This window comes from Doryrhamphus excisus, chromosome 20, assembly GCF_030265055.1.
Source record: "Doryrhamphus excisus isolate RoL2022-K1 chromosome 20, RoL_Dexc_1.0, whole genome shotgun sequence".
Lineage (NCBI taxonomy): Eukaryota > Metazoa > Chordata > Actinopteri > Syngnathiformes > Syngnathidae > Doryrhamphus > Doryrhamphus excisus.
In genome coordinates this window covers 2,600,034-2,619,885 of record NC_080485.1, presented here as the reverse complement: position 1 = coordinate 2,619,885, position 19,852 = coordinate 2,600,034, and the positions used below count along the sequence as shown (strand labels likewise).

Genomic DNA, 19,852 nt, shown 5'->3' with positions numbered 1-19,852 from the left:
GCTCTCTTGTTTCCTAATTTGCAACGATTGAGTCGATTAATCTGAAGCTTGTTGTTTTGATTAATCGAGCAATCGGTTAGGCCCTAGATGTGACCAAATCAATATGAACCCATGGTAGTTTATGGTCTAGTCCAGGGGTGGGCAAACTACGGCCCGGGGGCCACATCCGGCCCGCCAAGTGTTTGAATACGGCCCGTATTTAATTTAAACTCAACATACAACCTGGCATCATGGCCTGAGCCAACCTTTTGATGGTTGTATCAATTTCGTTGTTTGACATGGTCTGTTGTTTACAAAGTGCTCCTGAAAAAAGAGACACAAGCACATAATAATAATAAAAATTAAAATAATAATTATTATATTATATTATAACTATTATTATTATTACATTTATTATATTAATGCTAATTATTATATTAATTATATATAATAATATTGTTATATTTGCATATTTTACATAATAATAATATAATAATTATTATTTTAATTTGATTTTAATTATTATAATATTTTATTATTTTTAAAATATTTAAATATAAATATAAAATAATAAATAATAATAGCAGATTGCATGACAATTTTACAGATACAATAATACCAGGTGGACTGTTACGTGTAAAATATATAGTCTGCCCCCCCCGGAAATTTTGTTATATCAATGCGGCCCACGAGTCAAAAAGTTTGCCCACCCCTGGTCTAGCCCCTATCAGAAATGAAGCAAAAATGTGTATCACTGTTTTCCAAAGTCAAAGTTGATGTATGTGAAGATCTTGCTTTGCCTAAAACACAAGATAATAGTGCTGCTATTGATCAATCATCATTGATTCATCGATTAATTATTGTGGTTCTATGGCATATAAAACTATGCAGTATAATTCTGAATGTCTCTTCACATCCATCCATTTTCTATGCCGCTTATCTGCTGGAGCCTATCCCAGCTGTCTTTGGACGAGAGGCGGGGTACACCCTGGACTGGTCGCCAGCCAATCACAGGGCACATATATACAAACAACCATTCACACTCACATTCATACCTATGGACAATTTGGAGTGGCTAATTAACCTAGCATGTTTTTGGAATGTGGGAGGAACCGAACATAAACATTCCAAAAAATGTAAATATTATTTATGTCTTAATTGTTTATGCATTATATGTATTATTTTCTCTTATGTTTACTATAAATGTGTGTAAATGTGACTATAGGGGTGCTATTTCATGTCGAGAGGTCTCTAATAAATGTTCATTCATTTTTTACCGCTTATCCTCACGAGGGTGGTGGGGGGTGCTGGAGCCTATCCCAGCTGTCTTCGGGCAAGAGGCGGGGTACACCCTGGACTGGTGGCCAGCCAATCCCAGGGCACATATAGACAAACAACCATTCACACTCACATTCATACCTATGGACAATTTGGAGTGGCTAATTAACCTAGCATGTTTTTGGAATGTGGGAGGAAACCGGAGTACCCGGAGAAAACCCACGCATGCACGGGGAGAACATGCAAACTCCACACAGAGATACCCGAGCAGAGAATCGATCCACTGGTCCACCGTACAGCAATGCTTCTGCACAATTACACAAAAATACATGCTTAAATTGTGCAAAACGTTTTATGAAGTGGTGCATGAGACCTCCCCAGAATCATAATGGTACTGCCCTTTTTTGTCATCCTCCATGGATTACATTGTAGCCTGAGAGCTAACACACAGATGGAGAAACATATAGGATAATTATTTTTCCCCCATTTGGTTAACATTTCTGCAAAAAGGGTGTACGCCGCCTCTCTTCTGTCCTGACGGCAGCTGGGATAGGTTCCAGCATACTGGGGACTCTAGTGAAGACAAGCACTCTAAAGGTTTCAGCCTTGCACTCTCCTAAGTGACATTAGAGCTATATTATTATATTATTATGGCATTGCTCATGCTAAACATTTTTTTCTGAATGCATTCATAAGCCCTGTTTGGTTTGTTTTCCTTCAGATGGTTCATGTTCACGACTCAATTTAGAGGAACACAGGTTTTCTGATATCTTAGATCATCCTCTGGAGATCACAGGTAAAGAGCAGATCTGCAGTGTACTGTTGATAACTGTGGTTAAATACCCCCCCACAAAGCCTCTATGATCCTCTTTTGCAGGATTTGATCTCACAGAGAAGTTTCTTCTGAGAAAAGGGACAGTCTCAGAAGACCTGCCTTCATTTCGGCTGGGAAGCAGCCCACTTATCAAGCCGACCAAGTGAGTCGCGCATACATTGTGCTGCACTACATCTGCATTAGGGGTGCAGATGTCCATGTGTGTGGACAGATGGTCTGTCCCAGTAAATAATATCCCAGTCTGTACTGCTTTGTAACTTTCGGTCCCTTTTTCAATGTGGCGCAGTACGCAAACGCAAACCCTCTCCCCGTTCAGTACTACAAGCGGTTTTGCAACTGACTTAATATCACCAGCCGAACCAGCCAAAGCAAGCGAAGGGAAAGAAACCCAACAACAACCGCAGTCAGTGACTGATGCATGATTGTGTCCGCTGTCTTGTGAAACGCGCCGTGTAGTTTAACATTGCAAGGTGTATACTGCAATGTATTGATAGGGGTGTAATATTTTTTAGCATTTTCTTTAAACACGAATACGGATAATGACAAAATGTACTTGTTTCATACTCATACAAAAATCCATTATCTGTAAAATCCAAGGACAAGCTGGAATAGGTGCTGATTCTGGAAGATCTAGAAAGCTTTCTCTGTGGGTTATCGCGTGTAGCTGCTCTATAGGAGTCCACAACTCTATACAAAGCAAATTAGCAAAATGGGTCCCCTTAAACATAGAATTCATGTCACAATTCCGCCTCAGTTTATACACATTCTTCGGTTAGTGTGTGTCTTGTTGTGTTAGTAATACACTACGTCCGTCCAACTGTATTTATTTTATGTCGGGTTGGCTCAAAAATGTTAAAAAAAAAATGTTTGTTGACAATTATAGTTTTACATGCATAAAACTATTCTAAATACATACTATAAGGCACTACCACCATCCTATTTTCCCTTGAGTTTAACGTTTCTTAGCTTCATTGTCAACATGCGGGCACTTGCAACTTTCTTAGGCTCCGTTTTGGGTTTTTAAGGTGACAAACATTACTGAATTGAAGAAATAGCTGGTGGCCAAACAGGAAGGTGGTCATGGTTGATGTTGCTACCACATCAAGTTCTGTTTTTGTAAACCAAGAACAGGTGTGGCGCACCTGCCGTGTGCTGCGCCCACGCCGGGCCAGCAGGGTGTGGCCAGTGCACTTGGCGATTTTTGTGAGCAGCGCAGCACAACCCATCCACATACTGAAATGTTGCTAACACTTTGAAAAACCTGCCTGTTAGGTTTTAGTGATGTATATGTACTGTGCGCCTGTCAGCCAATTTACCGCTGCGCCGGGTGCGCTTCGCCTACACCAACAATAGACCAGGTTGGAGCTGTCAATCTTTCGGGGCACCTTTTTGCCGCCTTGTTTTGTCCCAAAATTGTCACTGCGCCAAGCTGAAAGTGTGGACACCTCCCCTGGTGCGCCGCGACAGCCATCACGGTGCAGACAGTCTACCAAATTGGTTGCGCATAGTGGTGCGCCACACTCCTACACAATGCACCACGAAATTAGAGCCCATCAGGTGTTTGGGAACAGTCATGTCAAGAATCATGTCTTCAATTTAATGTTTATGTATCCTTTTCATTGATTACTTATATAAGCATTTGGAAGTGGAGTCTATTGAAAACAAATCTATAAAAACACATTGTTGGCTTTCTGGAATGGATTCATTGGATTTAAATCATTTTTATAGGAAAAATCTAATTGGTTAGTGTCTGTTTCAGTTCCAGTTGGACCTTCAGGAATGAATAGTTGTGTGGGTTGACTTGAGGCAGCCGGGATAAACACAGCTCAGAGCAGTAGTCCATTTGCCTTGGCTAATAAGGGCAAATGGTGACTTGGACCAAGAGACTGGGAATCATTTGAACAGAATGAATATATATTACATTTATTCTAAAGATGTCCTCAGGGCAAAAAGTTTGACAGTGAGGGGGGGGGGTCTGTACTTGTATAATAAGACAGGAATATTAAAATATGGAACTACATAAATGACACTCTGAGGTGCCACTTACTGGAGACCTTTATGCCTTGGTCAACTACTTTACCGATATGATAATACATTCAGGGATTGAATATGATTTAACATTCATGATGTTCTATTGCACTTTTACATTTTCTGCCATCAGTGTGCAGAATGTGCCTTTCAACTCTTCACATTCACGTTCTTTGTTTGTGTCGTTATGTTCGCGGGAAAACAAATTGTCATTCTTCCAGGAAGGGAAGGATATTTTTAGTCATTTACATGACATGCAAGCGTATACGTGACTGTCGCTCTACTTCGAGTAATGTGAAAGAAACTTTGCGCCAGGTGATTTGCAGTCGACTTCCTTGCTTCGTCACCCTGCTGAAAATACATTTACTTCAACCCGTTCTCTGGTTCCGTCTGTTCGTCGTGTCCGAGAAGATGTTGCTTCTCAATGACACTGCTGACACGTTCATTGGTTATAGTAGCGCGGCATTGCAATCCCTCTCATATCCAATTATCTAAGTACTCTGACAGGTGATACTGCATGTCAGCTGAGGAGGGAACTGCACCCGCCGAGCCCCCCCAACCCCTTCCCAACCACTATAACGTTGCTCCCTTTAAGGTCCAGCCTGGAAAAGTGCAGCAGATGCTCTGTTCTCTCCATCTCGCTAATGTTATGTTGGATCAATAGTGTAATTCATATCATAGTGCATAGATCATGATAAGGAGCATTTGTGGGGGGTGACAAATTCTTGTACAGTCTTAAGGCTCAGTGTCAGTTCTTTGTGACCACGTTTGGCTATACCAGGGGTGGGCAAACTACGGCCCAGGGGCCACATCCGGCCCGCCAAGTGTTTGAATCCGGCCCGCCATTGTTTCCAAAGTATTTCATTTAAACTCAACATACAACCTGGCATCATGGCCTGAGCCAACCTTTTGATGGTTTTATCAATTTCGTTTTTTGACATGGTCTGTTGTTTATAAAGTGCTCCTGAAAAAATGGACACAAAATTAATAATAATAATAATAATAATAATAATAATAATAATAATAATAATAATAATAATAATAATAATAATAATAATAATAATAATAATAATAATAATAATTATTATTATTATTATTATTATTATTATTATTATTATTATTATTATTATTATTATAAAATAATAATAATAATAATTATTATTATTATTATTATGTGCTTGTTTCCATTTTATACGGTGCATAATAATAATAATAATAATAATTATAATAATAATAATAATAATAATAATAATAATAATAATAATAATAATAATAATAATAATAACAATAATAATAATAATAATAATAATAATAATAATAATAACAATAATAATAATAATAATAATAATAATTATTATTATTATTGTTATAATTATATCATTATATCATTATGATTATTATAGTTATTATATTAATGCTAATTATTATATTAATTATATATAATAAAATTGATATATTTGCATATTTTACATAATAATAATATAATAATTATTATTTTAATTGTATTTTAATTATTATAATATTTTATTATTTTTAAAATATTTAAATATAAATATAAAATAATAAATAATAATAGCAGATTGCATGATTGCCCCCCCCCCCCCCGTAAATTTTGTTATATCAATGCGGCCTGCGAGTCAAAAAGTTTGCCCACCCCTGGGCTATACCCTTGTTAATATATTACTATATATATTATATTATATATTATTATCTGATTTTAACCTTTGTACCTTTCAAAGTACTTTGCCAAGAAATTGAACCCATTAGATTTTGGTGCAGTTAGAGTAATTAATTTCATAAATTCTATTTACGTCATGATGGAAGCGGTACTCTTGCATCTCGGATTTCTTTACTCGTTAACCTATTTTCTGTTTTTGTTGTTGGAGTCGTGATGTATGTGTTTCTTCCACCCTAGAATTAAGAATGGGTACCCATTCATCTCATCTTCTGTGAACCAGGGAGTGGTGAACCTATCATAAAAATAAAGAAATACAAAGAAGGTGCATCATGATTAATGTTAACAGGCAGTACTTCCGTGTGGAAATTGCACCCAAAGGATGATAATTGAGTGCGTCGCTCTACAGCTTCCGCTCTTTTGGGAAGAGTTTAAGATTTTTTGAGTGTCTGTTTTTTTGTCCAGAACAAGGACATTTATCACTGACAATGGAGCTGAGAGACGGCCTGCTGGCTCCCGGTGTCTGGTCTAATACATCCCAAAGGAGACTTGATGGGCTTGAGGTCAGGGCCAGTCATGGTCTTCAACACCAAACTCAGCCAACCATTCCTTTAGTCCTTGCTTTCTGCACAAGACTGCAATTACAGTACTCGAGTTAGTTGTCGCAATATATTTGACAATAGCGTGTTAAGTTCCAGATCCTAAGTCTTCTTGCACGCTTGTATCCATGAAAGCATTCTATTAAAGTGTGCTAAGACATTGTTACGCTAGCTCGCTAGCATGAATAGTGCCTCTAACGTGACAATTCACCTTGTTGAGCCGTCTGTGATCCCTCGCTGGATCGTGTGTCAGCAATAAGGATGTGAGCCAATCGGGTTAACATTTGAGCTTTGATTGTTCCAGTGTCAATGCAATCTGATTCCTTGGCTCCTTTAAAATGACCCCCCCTGTTTAGGATATCCCGATACCTTCAGCATTTTTAGCACAGAGTGACAAAGCACAATTCCACTAGCTTGGCTTTTGTGAGACTGAGTGATTTTACGGAAAATACTAAGCAACATTTACTGCCGTGTTCAGTAATTTGACTTAAAACCAGTTTCTAGGACAGGGGTGGGCAAACTTTTTGACTGGCGGGCCGCATTGATTTAACAAAATTGACGGGGGGGCCAGACTCGATATTTTACACGTAACAGTCCAGCTGGAATTATTGTATCTGTAAAAGTGTTATGCAATCTGCTATATGTGCACTTTGAGATCATTTATGTGATGTAAAGTGTGTTATAAATTTATAATAATAAATTGATTATTATTATTATTATTATTATTATTATTATTATTATTATTATTATTATTATTATTATTATTATTATTATTATTATTATTATTATTATTATTATTATTATTATTATTATTATTATTATTATTATTATTATTATTATTATTATGTGCCTGTGTCCTTTTTTCAGGAGCACTTTGTAAATAACAGACCGCATCAAATAACGAAATTATTGTATCTGTAAAAGTGTTATGTAATCTGCTATGTGTGCACTTTAAGATAATTTATTTGATGTAAAGTGCGTTATAAATTTATAATAATAAGGATAAATTTATTATTATTTGATATTATTTGTTATTATTATTTTATATTATTATTTTTATTATTATTATTATTATTATTATGTAAAGTGCGTTATAAATTTATAATAAGAAGAATAAATTTAGTATTATTTTATATTATTTGTTAATATTGTTTTATATTATTATTATTATTATTATTATTATTATTATTATTATTATTATTATTATTATTATTATTATTATTATTATTATTATTATTATTATTATTATTATTATTATTATTATTATTATTATTATTATTATTATTATTATTATTATTATTATTATTATTATTATGTGCCTGTGTCCCTTTTTTGGAGCACTTTGTAAACAACAGACCGCATCAAATAACAAAATTATTGTACCTGTAAAAGTGTTATGCAATCTGCTATATGTGCACTTTGAGATCATTTATTTGATGTAAAGTGCGTTATAAATTTATAATAATAATAAATTTATTATTTATTATTATTATTATTATTATTATGTGCTTGTGTCCCTTTTTTCAGGAGCACTTTGTAAACAACAGGCCGCATGAAATAACGAAATTGATAAAACCATGCAAAACCATGAAAATGTCGGCTCAAGCCATGATGCCAGCTTGTATGTTGACTTTAAATGAAATACTTTGGAAAGAACGGGCGGGCCGTATTCAAACACTTGGCGGGCTGGATGTGGCCCCCGGGCCGTAGTTTGCCCACCCCTGTTCTAGGATCACATTGGATGCATACCAGCACCTTTACCATTGCTATACTAAAAATGCATACAATCCACAGTATGCATGAATATCTTTAATTTGCAAAAGTTACTTCATTTTCAAGACTGAAGCCAAAATAATCAATTTGCAAAGCAACCTTGACTGAGGTTCGGTTGAGGCCGTGGAGCCACAGATGGCAGTCGATGTGAGGTTGTGAACTTTGACCCTCTGGGCATTCTGAGATCATGTGTGTCACACAGTACACAGACCGTGTTTTGAAATAAGAGCAGGCTTGCAGAGTTAGCGGCATGATCGGAGAACTCTGGGATAGTAACTCAGCATTGTATCGTCATTTGAAATATACACAAACATTGTGAGACCAAAACACACGAATCACGTTTTCATCTTTTTGCTGTAAAAAATAAAATTGAAAGGCATATTTCCTGATATGTGCTCTGACGTTGAAATATTTATCGGTGTTACCCTTTTCCGGAGACTGCAGAAGGAGGACCGAGTGACGTTTACATGAGAAGTTCCCATCATGAAGTTGTTGTTCACTCTCAATTATTATGGTCCACTTATGGATACAGTTATGTCGTTTGTTATATATTTTGTTTAATATTACTTGTTACGGTGGCCGAGTGGTTAGCGTGCAGACCTCACAGCTTGGAGACCAAGGTTCAATCCCACCCTCGGCCATCTCTGTGTGGAGTTTGCATGTTCTCCCCGTGCATGCGTGGGTTTTCTCCGGGTACTCCGGTTTCCTCCCACATTCCAAAAACATGCTAGGTTAATTGGCCACTCCAAATTGTCCATAGGTATGAATGTGAGTGTGAATGGTTGTTTGTCTACGTATATGTGCCCTGTGATTGGCTGGCCACCGGTCCAGCTGGGATAGGCTCCAGCACCCCCGCGACCCTCGTGAGGAAAATCGGTAGAAAATGAGTGAATGAACTAATAAGAGGTCGGACAGATGCTAACGTTGATGCTAAGGCCAATGTGACATCTGATAACAGAAACAGCGCCAGTATTAATCATGTTTTCTATGCCGCTTATCTCATTAGGGTCACAAGGCTATGCTGGAGCCTATCCCAGCTGTCTTCTTGCGAGAGGCGGGGTACACCCTGGACTGGTGGCCAGCCAATCACAGGGCACATATAGACAAACAACCATTCACACTCACATTCATACCTGTGGATAATTAACCTAACATGAAAAAAAATAATAATTTGGAAAATGATGGCACTGTGGTGGTTTTCAGCAAAAATGAAGTTTTGAAGCAAAATTATTTTTAAAAAAGTTGTGATGATCATAGTCATGTAAACCATCTGTACTGTTCTAAAATGTGAAAATAATAAGACAAGCTATGAGATACAGTGAACACCTCCAAAGGAATCTCCAATTCATATCAAAATAAAAAACTATTGAATTAAAAAAAAAAAAAAAAAAAAACCAACATGCATGTTCAGTTACTTTACTTCAGATAGTGTTTAGGCCAGCAACGAAGGCTTTGCTGGCCCTGACTGTACACCACTGGTTTGCAGAAAGATTAACAGTTCTGTGCTGAATTTAATTATATATTGTCATATCTTCAAGCCACTTTTTAGTCCTTTTGCACTAAAGACAGCAACAACGTTCCCGTAGTCCTGATATGGACAACATGTACATACGAGCGTTTGATGTTTGTGGGCTTTGACTGCTTCCATTTTTAGTATTTTTTTTTACTTTTAATTTTAGTCACGCACCATTTACAGGCAAATCTCAGAGAATCCAGGGGACCTTTTTGGAGAAACACCCCACCGCCAGGGATGCCAAGTTGTTCTATGCATGACTGAAGGGGCTGTAATTCATGCAAGGGTGGCTGGGGGTGAGCTGGTGCGATGGCGGTGTGTGAAAGATGATATTGTTTTTTGTATACAGCCGCCATCTTCTCTGCATATTCTTGCTCCTGCTCTGGACGTGGAATTGTTATTTGACTTTTGAGAGCAGCTGAGGTCAAACACATAAACATGCGTCTTCATTGCACGAGGCGTCTACGAGCCAATAAGTGTAACACATGGCGGTGCAGTCAACATAAAAGATTGGCTTGCGTGACTCTGGATCAATGCCTATATGTTTTCATTAGCTGAATGCCAGGAAGGCTGTTGCAAAATTCATCACATTAAATGACATCCAATGTGTCAGCTCTATTCATATATTTCTTTATTTCTGAAGCAGAAGCTTTATTGATCTTGGACGTTTGATGTGTGTTAAGCCATGACACAGCCGATGAAGGAGTGAAACCGGCTTTTTATAACGTAAACATTTTATAACGTAAACATTTGATAACGGTTCTCATTTTTTCTCACCTCTACAATAACGCATGTTGATATAGTTCAGGGGTGCTCACACATGCTTTTCAGCATGCGAGCTACTTTTAAAATGACCGAGTCAAAATGATCTACCCACTACAAAAATGCAAAACATCTATTTATTTTCAAATGTATTGAGGATTATTTGTACGTACAATGTATGTTGATGTACCTTACATAACCAAATGAGCCAATATTGCAAAACACACATAATTAACTATTAACATTTTTTGTAATTACCTGAGTTTACTTTGATGACTTGCACTGAATTGAACCAGTCAGGGATGCATAGTCCGGACAGTAGCTGCTGATAGCCAGCCTCAAGCACACTTCCAAATGTTTATCAGTCATGGATAATATCCGTATCACAATATCCGTATAATATTCCATATCTGTATGGAAGTGATATGTTTTTTGCCTTTTTACTTGGTCCAGTTTTTGCCTTTTTACTTGGTCCAGCTCCTTCACTCATTTTAGTGACCATAAACTTTAGCGAGGGCTTAAAATCTCGCAATTCGCCGACTAGCTTAGCACTTTGCATCGTTGTTTACGCATGAGCGGTGACCTAAAGGTCAAAATTCAGTTGTCATCTGACTGGTTGTCCTGTATGTCAATCAAGTAACGGGGATGGATGATAGGCTGACATCGTAAGTTCTGCTGCACTTAGAGACGTTGTTTGATTTGATTGGTCGCCCGAAGGGCAACATTCAGTTGTCATCTGAATGGCTGCCCTGTATATCAATCAAGTGACGGCATTGATGCTGGGATGATATTTTTTTAATGTCACGCCGCGATCGACCAGCGATCGACCAGTACCACCTCCGCGATCGACCGGTAGCTCGCGATCGACTTAATGAGCACCCCTGATATAGTTGTTTAAATATTTGGGCTGTCACAAAAGCAAAAAATATTTGTGTCAAGGTCAAGGTTATGCTTGAAATGCTTGAAAAGTTTCTTTTCTCCCTTTTCTAGTAAGCGACTGAATTTTTCTGAAACTTACTTATGTTCTCCTGCTAAATACTAAAGAACGGAAAAACATTGAAGCTACCTTTTTTCCTAATATTTTTCCAATATTCAATGTGCCTTGAAAGAAATAGTCTAAAATGAAGCTGTTGTCATTGCAAATTGTACATTTAACATTTCTTTTTTTGAAGGCAAATATTCCCATCTGGCCTTCCGAGTGAATACTCCCTGGTCACCATCTTCCGTGTAAGAAGAACTACAAAAAAAGACCGCTGGTATCTTTGGCAGATATTCGACCAGGCTGGAGACACTCAGGTGGGCTCCCTACTGTGGGTTTTCATCCCCTTGTCAAAATCACTTTTACATATACACAGTGGAACCTCTAAGGTCGAACACGATCCATTTTGGGATGTTGGTCAACGCCGGTCAACAACAGTTTGTTTGACTTATGAAACTTTATTCCAATATAAATAATTTATTCCAGTATCAAAGTCATTACTTGTACAGGCAAGGTTTGAAGTAAAATTCAAATATTCCCAACTGTCATACTAGTCCAGGGGTGGGCAAACTACGGCCCGGGGGCCACATCCGGCCCGCCAAGTGTTTGAATACGGCCCGTCCGTTCTTTCTAAAGTATTTCATTTAAACTCAACATACGAACTGGCATCATGGCCTGAGCCAACCTTTTGAGGGTTTTATCAATTTAGTTATTTGACGTGGTCTGTTGTTTACAAAGTGCTCCTGAAAAAAGGGACACAATAATAATAAATAATAAATAATAAATAATAAATAATAAATAATAAATAATAAATAATAAATAATAAATAATAAATAATAAATAATAAATAATAAATAATAAATAATAAATAATAAGCAATAAGCAATAAACAATAAACAATAAATAATAATTAATAAATAATAAATAATAATTAATAATTAATAATTAATAATAACATACAAAATATTTAAATATAAAATATTTAAATATAAAATATTTAAATATAAAATATTTAAATATAAAATATTTAAATATAAATATAAAATAATAAATAATAATAGCAGATTGCGTGACACTTTTACAGATACAATAATACCAGGTGGACTGTTACGTGTAAAATATATAGTTCCCCCCCCCCCCCCCCCCCCGTTTTGTTAAATCAATGCGGCCCACGAGTCAAAAAGTTTGCCCACCCCTGTACTAGTCCATAGCGAAAACAGTCAATACAATATTAAAGTCATGAAAACCTTGCACTAACAAAACATTCATTTCAACTTTAACAATCATGATGATTGGACGCCAAATTATTTTTACATAATTAATTGAATGTTTTATTCACATAATTAGTAATTTGGCCTTGTAAGTCTAGCATAGTTTCTTGCTTTCCAGCTAATGTCTAATAGAAGCAAAACAAAAGGTGTTCAAGGCTCTTCCCTCGCTAATTAACACGCATGACGATGGTGGACACAAAAGGTAATGATTGTCATGGGAGTCCTTCCTTTTGTTTAGCAAAAATCATGTTCATTTTGAAAACAGCACATCACCACTGCAGATCGTTTTAAGGAACGCCAACACGGGTAATATCTGAGCCACTCAACAAATCTATGATATTGTCATATTCCCCATATCCTGGATTAAATCATCAATCAACAAAAGGCCAAACGTTATCCAAGATTTATCATCACTGTACCTCAATAATGAAACCATTTCACTCACGACTAATTTCACAATATATATAGGCAAGAAGATTCTTTTAAAGATCTCTGCAGGTTCGGAAAATGTGTCATTTTGTTCTTAACACGCTTAACACCACAATATTGTTCACTTTTCTTTGGCAAAAATATCTCCATTGTCGTCAGTTGTCTTCTGCAATATAGCGAAATACCAACATGTACGTATTTGTTATGTCCTTGACAAAGAACTTTAGACTGGACACCAGATATATTGCAGTCTACTAATTTAATATTTAGTACATTAAAATCTTCTGCAATCTCTCTTCCAACCTGTTTGGGGAGGCGAACAACGAGGAAAACAGACACGCGTGTACTATACATGACAATACATTAAGGCCGGCAAAATTGTCAAGATCAGTTGAATTAATTATGTGATTAATTAATTTATAACGCCACATTTATTTTCTTGTCACATTTTAATGCCATGTGACGCTCTTACGAAACACAGAAGCCATGACAATTACAGGTTGAAATAATCTCGTGTTACGGATTTTACATGTGAGGATCCCTGACCCCACTCCACACAGATTGAGTGCAAAAATGTCAAAAAGTTAAAAGGAAAAGGGGCATCCAATGCAGAAAAAAGGTGAAGTAGACGGTGCAAAACAGGGAGGCACCGTAGAAAAAGCAGTAACAAAAACAAAAAGGGCTATCTCAGTAACCGGGACAAACACAGACCAGTGTTTTTCAACCTTTTTTAAGCCACGGCACGTTTTTTACATTGTAAAAATCTTGTGGCACACCACTAACCAAAAATGTTCCAAAATGTCCCCACGACCTCACACGTGCATCAATAAGTCCATGGGAGGAACAAGGTAGGTGTTGCCACACGGACCAATATTACATTGCTCTGCCAGTCTTTACACCACAGACACTCCACAGTAGCCACGTTTTTACATCACCACTTTTTCTCTTTCCCAATCACCTTTCGGGAAACAATGGTATCCATGGAAAGGAATATTCCAATCTCTTGTCTACATGCTCCGTGAAAATCAACCAGAATAGTCAATAGGGCATGCCCAGTAAAACGTAAACATCAACATCACGTGATACCGGCTTCCCCGAGTTTTTCTTCCACTTGTTGGAATAACTCCGTATTGCCAGTTTTTCGTGTGTCCAGTCTTGAAATTTAGTTTGAATCCAAAACAAACTTTGCTTAGTCCAGTGCCGATTGCTGGCCTCCATTTTTAAAAGTGAAGAACGTCTGGATCTGCGTGTTACGTCATATCTGAGCATGCGCTGAAAGAACGCACCCGGGATCAATTTAAACAGGAAAAGATCAAATTCAATCTTGCTAATATTTTATAATTAAACTCAGGACATGTTTTATATAGATATATATTTTCTTTTTTAATAAAACTGCACTTGTGAATGGCGTATAGAAGGGTTTAGATTCTGTTCAACAGATGGCGCTAATGCACACGAAAGCTGCTTGCCAACCGCCAATAAACAAGAGAAGAAGAAAAACACCAGGAAGAAGAAGGCACCCTGACAACTTTCCGTTTGAGCGGGTACACGATACCTCAATCGGATTGGTTAAAGGAATATTCCATCCCTGTTCAATTCTTTCCGTTTGAGCAAATAAACCAAAGTGAATTGGAATATTTGGGTCCATGTATACTATTGACATAATGGCTATTGGCATCATATTTGCAAATGATGATTAATAAATATTAATTATAAAAAATGATATTGGATAATTCCTCACGGCACACCTGACGGTTTCTCAAGGTACACTAGTGGTTGAAAGTCACGGCTGTAGAGTACGTACGAAGCAGGAGCAGAAACAAGCGTGACCAATACCAAATGGATAGGCAAGGAGAAGCAGACGGAATTCCAGTGTGTCTTAAGGCAGCATTCCAACAAAACAATTCCACATTCTCCTCCATTGGCCAGGTAGCTAAATACCCCTAACTGCAATGTGGCCTTGTGGCACGACGGAAAGGGGAAAAAAACAAAAAAGGAAAGGCCCCAAAGGTAACAACGCTGAACTGGACCCCCTCATTTGTGTTCGACTTTAGAGTTTGCGGTCTGACTAGACCAGGGGTGGGCAAACTTTTTGACTCGCGGGCCGCATTGATTTAACAAAATTAATAGGGGGGGCCAGACTCTGTAGTATTTTACACGTAACAGTCCATTTTTACACGTAAAAGTGTCATGCAATCTGCTATATGTGCACTTTGAGATCATTTATTTGATGTAAAGTGCGTTATAAATTACATTTATTATTATTATTATTAGGTTACCGCGCAGACCTCACAGCGAGGCAACCAGGGTTCAATTCCACCCTCGGCCATCTCTGTGTGGAGTTTGCATGTTCTCCCCGTGCATGCGTGGGTTTTCTCCGGGTACTCCGGTTTCCTCCCACATTCCAAAAACATGCTAGGTTAATTAGCCACTCCAAATTGTCCGTAGGTATGAATGTGAGTGTGAATGGTTGTTTGTCTATATGTGCCCTGGGATTGGCTGGCGACTCGTCCTGGTTGTACCCCGCCTCTCGCCCATAGACAGCTGGGATAGGCTCCAGCACCCCCGTGACCCTCGTGAGGAAAAAGCGGTAGAAAATGAATGAATGAATGAATTATTTTATTTTATTTTTTTTTATTATTATGTGTTTGTGTCCCTTTTTTCAGAAGCATTTTGTAAACAGCTGTCTTCGGGCGAGAGGCGGGGTACACCCTGGACTGGTCGCTAGCCAATCACAGGGCACATATAGACAAACAATCATTTTTGGAGCCCAGTGAGGATAAGTGGTAGAAAATGAATGAATGAATGAATTTTGTAAACAACAGACCACATCAAATAACGAAATTGATAAAACAGCCACTTCCACCATCAAAAGGTTGGCTCAAGCCGTGATGCCAGGTTGTATGTTGAGTTTAAAATACTTTGGAAAGAACAGGCGGGCCGTATTCAAACACTTGGCGGGCCGGATGTGGCCCCCGCGCCGTAGTTTGCCCACCCCTGGACTAGACGTATAAATGTGTACTTTGTTCCTGAACTCCTATTTGCTCCCATAGGTGTCAGTTGTGGTTGATGGCGGCAAGAAGTCGGTGGAGTTCTCTTCGCGGGGCCTGCTGAACAATGTGCTTCGCTACACGTTTAAAAGCCGTGACCTACACGTACTCTTTGATCGCCAGTGGCACAAGCTGAGCTTTTCTATCCAGAGCAACATCGTCTCTGTTTACATGGACTGCAAGCTCGTAGAACGGCGGCTGACCGAAGAAAGGGAAGCCATTGACCCCGTTGGTCGCACACTCATCACGACCAGAATAGAGGACGGACGGCCTGTGGATGTATGTGATGCAATTTAAATCTTCTAATGTTGTCTTCTCGGGTTTTGGTGCTTAGATATGAAGCAACATCCTCTCTGCATTTTTTAGAGCTATTCAACACAACAAAGTGTTAAATGAGAATTTACAAAAAAACAGAAGGTCAGTTAAGCCGCAGTACGGCAAAAGCTAAATGAACAGATGACCTTTAGATTCACTTCTTATGTAAAAATATGAGTCAGTCCATCACTATAATGGATGTTTTCAAATTTGACTCAGAATAAACGAGGTGATTTGAACATGTGATATTTTATGTGTACAAACACAATTTGTTACGTCATGATTTTTTTTTTTTTTTTTTCCGTCCCAGGTCGAAGTGAGACAAATTCTCATCTACTGCGACCCTTATATGGTTGAGATGGAAACATGCTGTGAGATACCGGAACAAAAGGTAAACAGTTTTCCATGCCTCATCATTGGGGACCATTAGAGGACCATTGGGGGTGCAACGGTACAAGTAAACCACCGTGTAAGCTGTACCTCTGCTAGGGCATCTCTGTGTGGAGTTTGCATGCTATGTTAATTGGCCACTCCAAATTGTCCATAGTTATGAATGTGAGTGGGAATGGTTGTTTGTTGGAATCGAACTGTGTGTGTTTTGCATGCGTGTGAATGCATTCCAATTTCGCCTCAATATGTAATCACTTCAAAGCTACAAAGACTTTGTGCCTTTTGTGTATTGTATTTTAGTGTGTATTTCTGTGGGTCGGCAACGGCGGTCGAGTGGGTAGTGCACAGACCTCACCGCTAGGAAACCCGAGTTCAATCCCACCCTCATCTCTGTGGGTTTTCTCCGGATTAATTAATTTATATTCCCAGGCCAACGCCACATTTATTTTCTTGTCACATTTTAATGCCGTGTGACTGTCACGTCCGGTTGCCCTTGTTTGTGCTTCTCTCTCCCTCCTGTCATTTTCTGTTACTCCAGATCCGTTGCACCTGGCTGGAGGCGGAGCCGTTGAACGCACCTGAAGCTGATGACCCCTGTCCGGTATTTAAGCTCACCTCTAACTGCTGGCCGTCGCTGGATTATTCGCCTTCGTCACCCGATGCTACCAAACCCCGCGTCTCTAGTTTATGCGTTCAGCGGCTCGAGCCTCCACCAGCCCTGCTCTATATATATATATATTATTTTTCCATGGTGTACCCCTTTTCCACACCATCGCCTTTTGTTACCCTTTTGGACTCATTAAACTGTTTGACTGAACTCACCTGCCTCCTGCCTCCGCGTCTGGGATCCTGGCCCAACCAAGCCGTGACAGAATAATCCAGCCAACAGAATGGACCCCGTCGACGCGGACCCCGTCAAGGAATCCCTTCGTCTCCAAGCCTTGCGCCTGTCCCAGCAGGAGGAACAGTTCAGCGTACTTGGAGCTAGCATGCACAACCTAGCAGAGCGACAAGACGCCCGCATGGCCGCACTCGAGGCTCAGCTCGGCGCCGTGCTGTCCGCCATTCAGGTCCACCCGGCTCTCACAGCACCACAGGCGCCGGATCCTCCTCCTCCCTCGGTCGCAGTCTCCAGCCCGGCAGCCCCGTGTACCCTGCTCTCAAGACCGGAGCGATTCTCCGGGGACTCAGGTGACGTGCACACCTTTTTAACCCAGTGCGAGCTACATTTCGAGCTCCAAGCTGCCGCTTACCCTACGGAGCGCGCCCGAGTGGCCTTCGCCACCTCCCACCTTACGGGCAAGGCGGGGGCCTGGGCCACGGCCGAATGGAGCCGACGCTCGGCCATCTGCTCCTCCTTCTCCACTTTTGCGAGGGCATTGGAGCAGGTTTTCCAACGAGACCCTCCCGGCCGCGAGGCTGCCCGCTCCCTCCTGAGGCTTCGCCAGGGCAGGCGTCGCGTATCCGATTACGCCATCGAGTTCCGCGCGCTCGCGGCAAAGAGCGACTGGAACCCTTCGGCCCTTCTGGACGTCTTTTCCGATGGGCTCGCTGAGCGGATAAGGGACCATATGATTCCACTGGAGACGCCGGGTGAGCTGGGCGACCTGATCGCCCTGGCGGTGCGCATCGAGAAGCGCCTGGACTTCCGGGAGCAAGACAGGCTGCTCCGACGTGCCGACCCCCCCTTCGCCCGGGGCTCCTTCGATGTTCTCCCCTCCGACGGCAGGCAATCCATTCCCTCGGGCACGCCCCCTATGCTGGCGTTGGAGGAACCCATGCAGCTTGGTGGTCATCGTCTCACGTCGGCCGAGAGGAAGCGTCGGGTGCAGCTCCACCTTTGCCTCTACTGTGGCCGTGCGGACCACTCGATCTCCCGCTGTCCCGTCCGCCCGGACAGCCAACGCTCCCAAGCGTCGGCCAAGCTTCTTCCTGGTTCGCCGGTGGAGCCTCCGACCACGCCCACTTCCGCGATCACGCCAGCGACCAATCGACTACAGTTGCCAGGTACACTCTCTTGGTCGGATATCTGTGTGGATATCACGGCATTTATTGACTCTGGCTCGGACGACTGTTTCCTCGACGAGGCGTTTGTTGTTAATTCTGATATTCCTGTGATACCGTTATCCTCTGCCAAAGTTGTTCGTTCTCTGGATGGGCGTCATCTGGCTAACGTCACTCACCAGTCCCGCCCCCTTTCGCTCCGCCTGGCAGGCAATCACATTGAGAACTTGACTTTTTTTTATCATTCCCTCGCGCTCTGCCCCGGTAGTATTAGGGCTTAATTGGTTGAGCAGGCACAATCCCCACATAGACTGGTCTAAACCAGCTATCGCTAGCTGGAGCATTTTTTGTCACACGCACTGTTTCAGGGGGGCGTGTCCCCGTCCCTCAGACACTCGCGCCCCCGCACCAGAGAGGATCGACCTTACTTCGGTTCCCCCTGTCTATCATGACCTTCGAGACGTTTTCAGCAAGCACAGAGCCATGTCACTCCCCCCGCACCGTCCGTACGACTGTTGCATTAATCTCCACCCCGGCGCCGCGCTCCCTTCCTCGCGGCTGTATAACGTGTCTAAGCCTGAGAGGGAGGCTCTCGAAGATTACATATCTTCCTCGCTCGCCGCTGGTCTCATTCGCCCTTCTTCCTCCCCGTTAGCTGCCGGTTTCTTTTTTGTAGAGAAGAAGGATAAGTCACTCCGCCCTTGTGTTGATTACCGCGCTCTCAATAACATCACGGTCAAGAACAAATACCCACTCCCATTATTGGATTCCGCATTTAATTCCCTCAGTTCTGCTAAGTTCTTCACTAAACTTGATCTCCGCAACGCTTACCACCTCGTCCGCATCCGGAAGGGGGACGAGTGGAAGACCGCATTTAACACCCCCATTGGCCATTTTGAATACCTCGTCATGCCCTTTGGTCTCACCAATGCACCCGCCGTTTTTCAGTGTCTTATTAATGACGTACTACGC

At 40.5% G+C, this 19,852-nt stretch overlaps 1 protein-coding gene across 1 annotated transcript in view; it reads left to right on the top strand.

The window, feature by feature from the left end:
• Positions 1-19,852, top strand: part of LOC131108292 (collagen alpha-1(XIX) chain) — a 71,983-nt gene that overhangs the window by 4,334 nt on the left and 47,797 nt on the right. Inside the window, exons 3-7 of the mRNA XM_058059257.1 lie at positions 1,979-2,053; positions 2,135-2,234; positions 11,615-11,738; positions 16,175-16,450; positions 16,797-16,877. Coding sequence (XP_057915240.1) covers positions 1,979-2,053; positions 2,135-2,234; positions 11,615-11,738; positions 16,175-16,450; positions 16,797-16,877 — 656 coding nt within the window. The remainder of the gene's footprint in view (positions 1-1,978; positions 2,054-2,134; positions 2,235-11,614; positions 11,739-16,174; positions 16,451-16,796; positions 16,878-19,852) is intronic.